A 14,038-nucleotide genomic window follows, 5' to 3' on the forward strand; every position below is an offset into this window, starting at 1 on the left:
CAAACGACAGATGCAAAGGGGTATGAAGAGCACAGTAACCAAATTTACATCAGTGTCGCCCTAAAACGACCCGTGGCTGTTTCGAAAGGAGCAAAAGCATACAAGGCCCATTTTTGGATCAGCTCTAGCATGCTGGTCATGCTTTATGGGAAACTTCTGAACAGGCAAAAGACAAATGAAGTTTTTAGATGAGAGTAAGATCCTCCGGTGCTGCAGTTCAATTATTATTCAACAAGAATACTGCAGAGTCCTGACCTATCACTAACTTTCCATCTACTTTCTGTGACTCCAAGCCATTAGATATATCTATAAGAGAAAGCTACTCTGTGGGGAATGTAAGTTTAAAGGAAACGCTACCTTGGGTGATTTGAGGTCCCCTCTCCTCCAGTTGGTGTCTATTCTGTGCTGCCTGATGTAGGCACTCTTCCAGGGGCTGTGAGTGAAGCCAGGCTTGACGATTTTCCTCTTCTTGAGGGGCAGAGGCTCATCGATGCCTATGAGGAGAGAGATGGATGCAGATTGGACTAACAGTAACATGTGTTACCCCTAAAAGTTTATTTAAAAAAAAAAAAAAAGGTATAACTGCATCTTTAAGCACAGTATTGTCCACGGCAGTAGCTCCAGACTGCTCCCGCTGGGTGACTGCATTTTCTGTCTGTCTGCATCTGTTGCAAAGACTTAAGACTCACCTTCTTCCCTGCATTTCTCCCTCCACAGCAGGTTGTCTTCTGCCAGGATGCGCCAGTAGCGACACGTCTGGGCTGCTTGGAGTAGGTCCTTCGGTTCCAGGAATGACAGCACATACAAAGCCAGCTGTTGAAAGACGAGGAATGTGAGAGGTGTAAATGGAAAAGGAAAAAACACAAAAAGGAACATTTATTCACTGCTGCGAGTGTATACAACCGTACAAGCCCCTTATAGAAGACTTTAAGTTTGAAGCAACTAAATCACAATGACAAGAAGAAACAGCTAAGAAAACACACTTGCCGAGCAAACTGTACACAATATTAACAGCATGAATCTAACTGACAGGGTAGATAATGGTATTACCATAGAATTGAGTCAACATTTCTATTAAAGCTGAATACAAAAAATACACAATAGGAGCTTGACACAGCTGGTAATAATGCCGGGGCTACAGTTCGTTAAGCCAAAGCCGGCCTAAAAAGACACAAAACCTGGTATGACGAGTATAAATCTGGACCCCTGAGCAATGGGGGTGGGGGGAGAATGTTCTGCTATTTTTTTCAAACATGTACAACAGGTGTATATTTGGACAATGTCTGTTGCAACTATTAAATAATGCGGTGGACCAACCATTAGGACAATATCTTGTCATCTGTATTATCATCATCATAAAACGTGTAAGGATTATGGGTTCATTTTGTAACCCGTTGTGCAAATATTGTTCTTCTATTATATTACAATAATCCGAGGTGATAATGACCCACGGCATGCTGTGTGACAAAATTCAGAAGAGGATACCGGGGGCCGGTTTCACAAAGACATTTTAGACTGAACTGTAAAGATAGGCCAGTCCCAATTTTGCTCTTAGATCTAGTCTATCTGCAACTATTTTTCATCATCATTTTCATCTTCATCATCATTTTCTCGATTAGTCATTTTCAATTTCTCAGCCTGAGGTGATGTATTCATAGCTTGTGTCTAAAACCCAACGATATTGAATTTACCATCATTTATGATAAAGGATCCTGTCATCAATAAATCCTCACAATTGAGAAGCTGGAACCAGATAATTAGTTGGGCAATTTATTTGCCAAACGATTAATGAATTATATAAATCAATACTATTTTCTCTCAAATATTTATTTTTTTGTTTTGTTATACTCTTTGCTGCATATTCTCAGTAAATCACCCCTGTAACTGTTGAATCTCGTTTAATCTTCTGGAGCAAACAGAGCTGAGAGGTTTGACACTGCCATGTGTTTTTACTTAGTTCATTTACCCAGAGTTCATTGCAAATTATTCCAGTTAAGATAGTCAAGAGCTAGGCAGCTGTGCAACAGTGGAATTTAGACGTCCATCTGAAATCAGAGTATTTGTTAGATTTAGGCCATAGTCAAAGTCTATCTTTGTCAAATCGGGCCCCTGATCTGAATCTCATTGTACCTTCATGGAAGATTTGGAGAGGTTTCCTTGTCAAATATCCGACCTCACGTAGTTCAAAACTTCTTTGACAGCATTTCAAAGAGGACTGAGGGTCACCATGAAGGACATGCCCGGTGAAGGTATTCCGGTATCAAAGTTTAGTTTTAGGGATATTTCAAATCACTAGTCCCAGACAACATCCACAAACCTTGACATACCTAAATCACCTGAAAGCCTGTCTAAGCCAGTAGTCATTATCGGGCTACAGGATATTTCAAAGGTTTTATGAATGGACCTCGAGCGATTGCTTTTTTTTTTTTTAAGTCCAACACACCGCCTTCTGCAGATTCTCTAGGTGCTTTCAATTTCAACTGTATCTATAGTGCGGCCACAGGGATTGTCCTGTTAAAATTTCTTGACAGCCCTTCAATATATTTCCAGCAGCTCCAGCAGAGAGGGTAGACAGGATTATCAAAAGAAGGAACAGGACATAAAAAAGGAGAAACGGAAAAAGAATGAAAAGAGCGGGCAGATTTCCTAGTGAGAACACACATGATGCTGTTGTGTATCTGGCTTTAGAGCAAGTGGTGCTGACACCTTGAAACTTTGCATCCTATTGCCTCCCTCTATGCTCCACCAGCCCCCTCCTTTCATCCCAACACCTGCCAGAGAGAGACAAGGCGTTAAGTATTTGATCAGCTACAACAGATACGGTGGATTGAGGCGGTTTTGTAAGAATACCTTATGTGATCTTATCGTCAGCGTGGCACTTTAGATTGTTTGTATTGTCAGTTATGATGCAGATCAGAAACAAGACACCCCACTATGGATGTTGTTGGATGATCTGAAGGAAGACTGCGACAGGATTACGGCTGGAGAGGAAGCCTTGTCTCTGTCACGTTTTGCACATTCACAAAACAATGTCTATTACAAGGGATTCCCATGGGAGTTCAGGTCAGACGGAAGAGGAACATGAGGAGAAGAACTAGAGATGAAGTTGTGTACTGATAACAAAAAGGGGGATTCAGGAACTCACCTCTTTGGGCAGCAGGGAGATAAAGTCTCGCTGAAACTGCGGCTCGATCACCTGCATCATATGCTTGACTTGTGTGGGCTCACAGCTGTCTATCAACTCATCCAGCGCCAGCAGCTTCTCTGGGCCAGTCCAGCTCTGGAACACAGAGGAACTGGTTTAACAAAAATGGCATCCTCTACATTACATTCATTTAGCAGACCCTTCGGTCTAAAATGACTAAACCTAGATTGGAAGTAAAGCTACACTTCATATTATTAAAAAATTCAACTGCAAGTCTCAATGCACAACAGATTAAAGCACAGGAATAGTCTCAACTCTGCTAATGAAAAAACAATTGAAAAGAGAATCTGCGGAGTCAACTCAAGGCAAAATCCAGGAACCTTAAGAGGCTAAGTTTGACGGTGGTAGAGTTAAACAGTGTGAGCATCACAAACGAAGACAGCTGGTGCCAATGGGGAAAAGGTGTAGCCATTAAAAAAAATACTGAGCCATGTTAAGATGCTTCTGACCTTTATCACGGCTAAACATAATGTTCTTTTTCAAAACGTTAAAGTTTCCAGTTGCACGGTTATTTATTCGCTGCTTGCTTTTCAGGAGCACCATGTTCACTTACTTTGCAATTTCAAACACAGCGTAACATTCCTATAATTCCTCTTGTATCTAGTTGTGTTCAGTGACTCTGCAATTTCTTTTTTATGTACCAAATCATGTACTAATACGCTTTCTGCAGTACAACATTATAGGGACTGACTTGTACAGCGGTGTATGCTATTGGCTTTTATTGCTTTCTATTTCTCTGCAGTCTTTACTGTCTGTGTTCTCTCTGTACTGTCCTCTCTAGAGGTTCTCAAAATAAAAGGGAAAAATAGGTTTGGCTATCACAGGTGGTGATATACTAGTGAACTCTGTTAGCAGAATATTCATTAAACCTCCACATTTGGATTGCCACACCCGACACAGCTGTAAATAGTGAGTGTTAACTAAAAAACATAGCAGTGGGGCGTTATGGCCTGATTGTGCCAATTTATCGTGGTCAAACTAGCCGCCTAAGTGTGCTTGCGTATGCTCTTATTTTACGTTGATTGGAGCGCCTTGGAAATGCACTGCCTCGTGCAATGTGTCTAACACGTTAATGCTCCCTACGTGCCTTCCACAGCAGCTCAGAGTTGCTCGAGGCACCTGCCTATTTCTAGCAGCCAACACAGAGGAAAATTTGAACATCAGGAACCACACTCTATCAACAACATTATTAGAACTCTGTGGGGTTATTTCTTCTGCTTGAACATTCAGTTGTTTAATGCTGGCTGATGACTAGCACTGCACCGTATGTTGGACCCAACAGCTGTAGCTGTTTTTCTCTGTGGAGCGATGAAATCTAACAATGATTACAGGCTACAAGGCAGGAAGGAAAATCTGGCACACTCAAACCACCTGTAATTTGGCAGCTAAAAGCTTTAGCCAGAGGTGCTGGTTCTGGAGATAATCAGGGGGTTCAGAGACCTCCTGAGACATGAGTGGCATCAATCTTCTCATCTAACTTCCACCAAAAGTGCGAATAAGCGTATTCTCCAAAATTTTATCTAAACCATGCGTGTCCTTGTGTTTGTCTTTTAGAGTGCAAAACCCCCAAATAAGAAATAAAAGTTTCGACGTATTTTTTGTGAAAACAGTCTTTCTAGCTAATAGTATGCTGCCATGTAGTTTCCCTCTAATAGCGGCAACAGGCTAGGACTGGACTGGGGAATGTATAGAATGTAAGTTTGAGGTTTAGCTGCCTGCAGCCTGAACTGTCAAATTAAAGACAGTAGACTGCAGCAGGTCAGGCTTGAAGACTAATATACGTAAAATAAACACTGAGGTGTCACAGGTTCGCCCAGCTATTCAAACATAATGAGTTTAAGCTCTCTAAGGTAATGAAGTCCATGGCAACCTATTATATAGGAAATCATAGAGACCCCATCAAGCCTAATATGTTTAAATGACATCCTATTTTCCATGAAGTCTGGAATCACTAGAGCTGAAGTCTAAGATGAAAGAAATGGCTCTATTATGTTGCATCTGTACAGACGATTATAATATAGAAAAATTAATATAGAAATAGGGTAAACCATAAATACAGTATTATATTTTAGGTCTTTATCTGTCTATGTTCTCTACAGACACTGACAGTAATCACTGAAGTGGTTGAAACAAGATACAATTAGTACGTATAACGTTGTCTATTCTTGCTCATCATGGACACAAAATTACCTCTTAAGAGATCCAAAATCTGCATTATTGTCCCTGGATAATGCAGTAAAGATACACAACAAGGTAACAGTAGGCTTAGATTATACTGCAGTGACTTTAACGTCTTAATATCAGAGGACAATAGAAGACAACATGTGTTCAACTTTTAGTATAGACTATAAGTCTACAGTAGAAACGTAACTCTGCTTTAAAGTCTGAGCAAGTACGGCTAATTCCAATTCCACGCTACAGTGGCTATGGTAATGTGGTGGGCCAGAACAACAAGGCAGCAATTATCTCTTAGACTAAGTGAACATTGATTGGGCACAACATCTGCTTTTTGATGAGCTTTTGCTCAAGGGGCTTGGAGTTGCCCGTGGGGGGAAAAGAAAAAGGGACGAAGAAGAAAACTCCGCTGTGCTCACCTGAAATGTTCGGAGCCATTCTTGGAGACCCGTGGGTGGCTGGATTGAGGTGATGCGCCGTCTCTGCTGCCCCTGACCATTGGCTGTTCTGATGTGGCCAAATGTGGTGGGTGTGGCTGGACATGGGACAATTCCTGTCGGGCTGCAATTTAAGGAAAAAGAAACCCTTAGAAGCTAATAAATAATAATAATAATAATAATAATAATAATAAGACATCTTCACAGGCGATTGACCAACAGACAGAGAGAGGACATAAAAGCACTGCTTTCCACAAGTATTACAAAAATATAGAAACATTAGGAAAACATTACAGACATTTAAAGGATACACTTTTAATGAGAACAACAATAAACTCGATATGAGGGCATTTTTTGTTGTTCACGGATTCATTTTGCTGCAACCTTTGCAGATTTGTCAACCACAAATTATTTTGTAGTGGACAAAAACATAAAAGATGGCCCATGGGTCCCTGCAACAGCAAATAATGCTAAGTTAAATATTTAAAGCTCCACTAAAAGCAATTTTGCCGATCTTTGATTTAGCAATTAGAGGTATACAAAAAACTAAATTAAAGCTTAGCGAGATCTGATGATTTTCCTTCAGTTTAAGAAAGCTTAAAGGAAGTGCATTCTGCTAGGCAAATAAAAAAATATTTATTTTTTACAGTATGCTGAGTTCCTGAAAAGAGGTGTTGTTATAATAAAAGGGTAAAATCTTGTTTATTATGAGATTATGTAACAATAATACAGCTGCTGTTGGAACTGAAGAATATAAATTACTTCTGAGCTGTGTGTATAAAAGCTGTCTGTTGTACAGTTCTAGCAAAGAAAGCTAAATTTACAACCATAAATTCATACTTGACCAAAACATTGTGGTTTCAGAACAACAAGGATATCATTATGTCCTAATCACACATTTACTAGTTTCAAACTGAATGTTATCCTGTTGGTTACAGAAGGAGAAGCAAATCTGATGACACCCGAAATCCCAAAAAACTTTAGTACATTTATTTTATTTTTATTTGACAGGGACAGTGCATATTACAAAATATTGGCCTGAAAGTACCAGGATATATTGTTTTCCTCTAGAGACTTCACAGTATGCACAATCCTACAGATTTCTGTCCGAGTCCAGACTCTCCTGTTGTAAGAACTTGGATGTGAAAAGCAGCACAGGACTTCAAAGGGCACCCATGTGCCCTTGTAACGTAAGGGCAGTGGGAGAAACCATCCAGTAGGCACCCTCAATACCCCAGATTCTGCTTGCCGACAGCAAAATGAAAAAGCTGGGGGTCCATTTCATTATTGATTCATTTTTAATGGGAGGGGAAGCTGAGACGGAGCCAGCTACATGGCAACATTTAAAGTCAAGTGGCTGTGTTCAGTCTGAATTTTAATGTGGCTACATGTGAACACGTGCATTAAATATTGAGGGTTAGAGAAACATCTGGGGCTGCTGGCTGGATATACAATATGATGTGAAGCATTATTCTGTTTGAAGACACATAGCTTCTTTGTTCATACCTCTTTTATTATTTCTTTTCATGGTAGCATCATTAATGTGTATAGCACTAAATTAAGGAGATATGGCTCTTTAAAATGTAATTTCTACTTAAGGTAGGAAACAAATGCAGGACACTGCAAGGAAACATGGGAGAAGGGGTGTCTCTGTTGGGAGGTCTTAGGGGTGAAATCTAGGTTGCTTTACCTTGGATACTCAGGGCCTTTACAGGGCTTTTTTCCTGAAGGGAAAGATCGGACCTCGGGGCCATGGTCCAACTTTCTTTTCATCTGAAAAAGAAAGAAGAAAAACATGAGAAACCAACAGAGCATAACACTGGTGGACACTGAATTTTAAAACACAAAACCTAATGATTACACTGCATTCTTCTGAGAAGTAAATACAAATGTACACCATATAGAATTTGGTTGGAGGGGGCAGTTCTAGCATGTGTTGTATAATCCATCATTGTTTCCTTCCTTTCTCATAACTTTCTTTCAAAAACAGAATCTAAGTCACTATACCTTTTGATTAAGAAGCCAATTCTTGAAACGCAAATTTAAAAAAGGAAACTGACGTTTATAAAAACGGGTGCAAGCTGAAAATTGCTTTTGCAAGTCAGACTTTGTTAACATCATGTCTGAAATCCAGCATATTAAAATACAGACACCCACCACAGTCTTGCAACAGCTTTATGCAAATAGGAAATTAAACTTTAATGCATAGGCTCAAGATTCCAAGTATTAACATGTTCCATAACAAAGCACAGAGGTAATGACCTATCTGTGGTTGAGGCAGCTTAACATTATGAGATAGCGGGATCGAAAGCAGGTGCTTGTTTAACAATGCTGTGCTTTATTTTGATAATGTTCCATGTTGGAAATCCTTGAGCAACCAGACACCCCATAATATCCAGAGGCACTCGCACATTCACAACCAAAACTCCAAGTGTACACCATGTTCATGCACACAATATAACCACAAAGTACAAAAGGGAGGATAGAGGGTGCATTCTTTGGCACTGACGTTTTCATACAGATACTTGAGAAACAAAAACAGTGCAAGTCAGTTCTTTATTTCTTTCTATCACCTGTATGTGTACACACCACCGAGTCCCTGTTACCACCTACCCAACTGCACAAACAAAGGAGCCTGTGTGAGCCCGGGTAAGCCAATTTTCTTCATCTTATGCCTGCCACTCTCTGGCAAGGCCTCTCACCACACACAAGTGATCACCATCTCATCGTCCCTCATGATTCACAAGCTAACTGAATAACTGAACTTAAGTGTCTTACCAAAATAATATATATAATGTAACAGTCTGGTCTTGTTTCTTGATAAATTAAACGGTTTCATGTTTAAATTAAAGCTTAGCGAGATCTAATCGTTTTGGACTTCACTTAAAACCAGGTATGTAGGACCCACCAGCAGTACCAACATCATAGTGCAGAATGATTCCTTCCTGTTTTTCCATCAGGTAACAATCTTTTTTTTGTACTTCCTTTTAGGATCAGTTTGTCTACATTTCCAGCCTGTTGTGCTGCAACAAAATGTGTTGCTGTTGCAGAACTTCCTTCTGCCCTCCTGCAACTGTAGAAACTGATAATGACTTTTAAAAAGCAGAAACCACATTGAAGATAAACTGTTTTTCTCCCCCTTTTGAGGCCCTTTTTTAATGCATTTTTGGAATGTTATTGTAGCATTGGATCTTACACAAGAAAACAGCACTGGACATTTGACTCCATACTGTTTGGCTTTACAGTGGCATGATTACACGTCTCTCCTCAAGAAGTGTGTTTTTTGTTTATCACTAGAATTTGCATTTGGTATCAATACAGGCTACCTCAGTATTTAATGTGGAGTACAGAATGACTCAATGCACCAAGACAACTGACACAACAACCAAAGCCTGGAGTTTAGAGAGGCATGAGTACATGACCAGCACACCAACTTGTACTGCAGGTTAGGTGTCCCCTGGACATTACACTGTAATCTGACCAAAGATCTGTGATCTTTTCCTCTCAAGTCAACTCCTGTGTAAAGCTGCAGGAGGGATTCAATGGAAGAGCCATTCAAATCGTTAGTAATTCATTACGGAAATGTATTTAGAGGCACTGTGGCAAAAAAAAGTAAATGTAGTCAAAAAAAATAATTCAAAAAGGTTGCAAGTTTTTTGTGTTCCACTTGTCCACATCTATAATATCTGGCTGGCAGCCTTTTGATTGCTAAGGAATATAAAGGGGGGTTTATAAGATACTCCTGCTTGTTAAGGTCCAGGTCTTAAACCAAACTGCCTTGTTCTTAAAGCCGTGATCTCACTGCAATGGCAGTTCAGTAGCCAAGGAGAGCCTGGGTATGCATGAATTTGTGTGTGCTTCAGAGTGGGACAGAGAAAAGGGGGAGTACTGGCTGGCTTTAAGAGTGTGTGTGTGTGTGTGTGTGTGTGTGTGTGTGTGTGTGTGTGTGTGTGTGTGTGTGTGTGTGTGTGTGTGTGTGTGTGTGCGCGTGCGTGCATGCAAGAAAACCTCAAACTAAATGCGGGCGTGAAAAAAGCAGCATGTAACCAGCCCCTTCTTGTGTTTCAGCCTGGGAAAAAAGGTAACCAAAGCGCGCAGTGTTTGTAAATCACCACTAATCAGTCCTCCCCTCCTTCCTAGCCTCCCCTTCCCTATCTGGCCAAAAGCACGACAGATGGATTCACAGAGAGTTAATGACGTTTTAAAGACAGCAATCACTCTAACATAATGTGTTGATTCATTTCAACGCAGACTACATCCTGCAGCATCAGTCACTTGAAAAATCTTTTCTCATTTTTCAAATACTGTTTCAAGCAGCCATGAAAACAGTTTCATCATGTCAATCAGCATCACTTGAGACGCAGCAATGCATCCGAGAACTGGCCATATTGGAAAGAATTAGCAAGTTGTAGGATTGGTCTTTCAAATGGGGAAAATGGGTTTGAACGTCTTGGCGTTTCAGTTTCTTTCTGTACCATCAAAGCGCAGCATGAAAATATTCGAGCTCTAGGGACTGACTTCAAAATCCTGATATTTCAGGATGAGCACACACACAAAATAGATGAGAATACAAATGGGTCACCATTCAATTAAATAAACTATTGCCCATTGATTCAGAATTACATTTTCACCTAATTACACCACTACACAGACAAAGTGCACACAGCTACACAGAAAAATCCGCCCACTGCAAGGGAGTGTGATTTTTGAATGATATGGGATTATTAAATTTGTTTACTTTACACACTCTGCGTAATGGATTCCCTTTCATATTCTTGTTTGTACTCCCCATTTACAACTAAATGAGCATCATTTCATGGCTGCCATCCAGCACAATACACCCAACATCCTTGAGGATATTCTCTACCTCACGCAGTCTGACACAGTGACCCATTATCTGTGGTTGGAGCCTGAGGCGTGTGCACAATGTCAGGGAATAGGCTGCTCCAACAGGCAAGAGCAGACTGATCACATGCATGCATCTCAAGCAGTCACTTTGGTCACCGCAAGATAACCACTGCTGCATAATGTAGAATCATAATAACCCTGCAAACTGGGGAGGATAGCAGGGGGAACAGGCTATTTTTGTTCATGGAACTGATAGTTATTTACAAAAGTGGAAGTCTGCATGTTTTAGAAAATATATGGATGTGATATTAGCTATCCATATGTATTATATACGTTATAACTAAATCATCAGCTAGGTTATGTTGAGGGGAGGACCACAGTTGATGTACAGTGCAGGGAGCATCGAGCCAAAGCTGATGCAAAATGGGATCCTATGCCAGCCAGAAACGGGAAATAGTGTTTAACGCGGAAATACAAAAATCTGTTCATCCAGCATTGCAGATTTGAATGGTCATACGAGTGCCACAGCAGTAACCACTTTACAAATACAATGATTAGCCCTGAATTGGTGAGGTGGCGTTTATTTACACTGCTGAAGTTACTATGAAGGAAAGGATGCCAAATCGCGTCGCGATATTCTAACATTTAAAGCAGCGTTGACATACTATATAGGCCCAATTAAAGCGGCGTCTCTGGGGGGGTCTGCTACACTGCTGTTCATCCTCCGCAGTGGCCGCACAATCTGCCGTGAGAGGCGCGTCAAAGATAATGAGGGCGACAAAGCGAGTCAAACACTAAATAACAAGAGACGGGGATGTGTTGGAGGTGACACGGGCGGTTAATACAACCATAAAAGCCTACTCACTTTGTAGAAAATCATCTTTAAAGTGCCGTAGAACCCCATCCTTATAATCCGGTGTGTTTTCCTTTTTCCTCTTCAGTGACAATCGGTGAAGTCCAAATCCGTGTGCGTGGTGGGGAGATAGCTCTGACAGTGTGAGGGCAGCGCACTCTCAGGTAAATCCGACGCCGTCTCTGATGTGAACATGCTCGGGCACGTCACCGGAGTGGCGTGCATGCGGTAGATTTCCCCGGTATAGGCATTCAAAAAAAAAAAAAAAAGAAGAGGAAAAAAAAGCTCTGCCGCGTCACGCCGACTTAAACGGGGCTCGGTCGGTGGGGTGAACAATGCGATGCGACGATCCCGGAGGCGTGTGCGCCGCCGACCAGCCTCACCGAGCAGGGAGTGAACAGATGAGGGAGAAAGAGGGTGACACTCGGCAGAAAGGGGGAGGAGTGGAGGTGAGAGCGTCAGAGCAGAGCTCTCTCCCTCTAACAGGCTGCACGACGGCTCCTCCAAACAGGATCGGATTACAGCCTCCCCGGCGGAGACAGCAGGAATGGTGCAGTCCAACATTCAACACTGTGCGCAGCGCATCCTACGCGAGCAGGGTACCAGGGACATATGCGTAAAAAAGACGAGGCAGCAGCACACACAGACCGGGTGGGGTACACACTTGTCCTTTTGCATAAAGGTGGACCCCCACTTGTTGCAGAATCAAAAACATACCATCCATTCATCCATCCATCCATGCACCCAGCCCAAGGCTCTTCTCTCTTTATTTTTACGCTCTGTTATCAAATAGCAAATTTGCCTACATGTAAAGCATATGCAGTGGTGGAAAGTCACGTTATATTTTCTTTAGTACTGTGCTTAAGAACAATTCTGAAGCAAACCGTCTGCTATAATAATCTATCAGGCAACAGTGTGAATGGATCCACCTTTGCTGCACCTGCTTATTTGCGCACACACACACAAGTCCAATATTTGCATTTCACTATGGCAGGTAATGAGTGATTGCCCCTGCCCAGTGTTTTACAGCTTGTAAAAATCACAACCTCAAGATGGCAGCTTTAGTTAAACAAAAAAAACATTTAGCACAGGTGAATGTACTACACATATTTATCTTGTTTAGCCATACAGGATACGTTCATCAGAGGCTTTTTGTTTGATTAATGTGGGCAAATTAAGAACAGAGAATATTAAAGAGTGTCCCCTGCCACCTGTGCTGCAAGACAACAAACTGAAACATATTTCAACATCAAACTGACCAGCTGCCATTTATAAACAGTGGCATTTGTGTGTAGTTTAAATTAAACTTTAAGCATTGGTTTGCTAGCTTTTGGGAATGTCATAACACTTTTTTTTTCCTGGTATAGATATCCAGTTCATACCAGTTTGGAAAATGCCATTAGGTTTTATACATCTTTGTTACCCTTGACATCATAAGACGTCAGCATTAGATCATTGACACACAGGACACAATGAAGGATCATGGGAAGGGCTCTATTCACAGGTGATGGAGCATTGAGATCTGCCAGCATTTCAGTCACTCCTGGTTTCCACCTGTAATTACTATGTGACCTGGCACAGAGGGCAATGTCTAGGGCTTGTTACTGAAAACAAAAACTTGGCAAGAGTGTTCTGGTAAAAAAATTCACATTTTTGAGCTGGAACTTTTGAGTTATTTTGGACTATACACAAAAGAAATTGATGTGATGTAACACTGCAAACCGTACAGCTTTTTGCATGGTGCAGACTGATCTCATAAAGTAGCGTATGTATGACACGCCAATTCGTATGCTGTTTTTGAATGTTATCAAGACGAATAATCGCTTTTTAGCGTGTTTATCAACGCCGTTCAGGCCGCCATTGACTTACATTACGTGTGAATTTTCGCCATAGCGAGTATTATGAAAAGACGCAAGTCCGTGGATGGGTAAAACACAGGACTTTCACCCAGGAGAGCCGGGATCACGTCCCGCGTTTGTCAACCTTTTTTTGTGTGTTAACTTTTTTTTAAGCCTTACCCAATGTTTCTTTCCTAAACTCAACCGTTTGTTTTTCTAAGCGTGTGACGTTGGTCTCGTCTTCTTTTCCTATAGTACGATAGTACAGCACGTTCTCGCGATAAGACGCCACGTGGCAACAGCGTAGAGATACACGTGGAAAGCTCAAATGCGTACAGATTACACACCATTTGGCTTTAGGAAAGTGGCATGTATGTTTATGCAAAGTCATGATGCCATGCTGCATGGTGAATTACCATAGTAAATAAAAGTGAATCATATACAGTAAGTCTGAAATTTATGTAGCAAGAGATTTAAATCATGATCATTTTAGAGGACATGACAGGTGTAAGAGATTTGGCTAATCCTGGCATTTTAGTCACACTTTCTCCACCACAGACACGCACACAGAAAAGCACCCAAACCGGTGGAGGGTGCATCAGACAGAGCTGGTCGGGCTTTGTCTGTGTGTGTTTAAGGTGGCCCTCATGAGAAGGGCCCTCTCGTTGCTCTCTACTGGCTC

The 14,038-nt window shown here is 41.3% G+C and overlaps 1 protein-coding gene across 2 annotated transcripts in view; it reads right to left on the minus strand.

Annotated features, from left to right (window-relative positions):
• The window catches only part of fbxw7 (F-box and WD repeat domain containing 7), a 64,657-nt gene that overhangs the window by 14,198 nt on the left and 36,421 nt on the right, over positions 1-14,038 (minus strand). The window contains exons 1-6 of one of the 2 annotated variants that reach the window (XM_039797473.1): positions 11,531-11,900; positions 7,508-7,590; positions 5,800-5,941; positions 3,146-3,280; positions 690-813; positions 358-494 (exon numbers count right to left, since the gene is read on the minus strand). In XM_039797473.1, coding sequence (XP_039653407.1) covers positions 358-494; positions 690-813; positions 3,146-3,280; positions 5,800-5,941; positions 7,508-7,590; positions 11,531-11,569 — 660 coding nt within the window. In that variant the 5' untranslated portion in view covers positions 11,570-11,900. Of the gene's footprint in view, positions 1-357; positions 495-689; positions 814-3,145; positions 3,281-5,799; positions 5,942-7,507; positions 7,591-11,530; positions 11,901-14,038 lie in introns of those variants that run through there. The other variant, XM_039797465.1, reaches the window with a different exon arrangement.

Source organism: Perca fluviatilis, chromosome 1, assembly GCF_010015445.1.
Source record: "Perca fluviatilis chromosome 1, GENO_Pfluv_1.0, whole genome shotgun sequence".
NCBI lineage: Eukaryota > Metazoa > Chordata > Actinopteri > Perciformes > Percidae > Perca > Perca fluviatilis.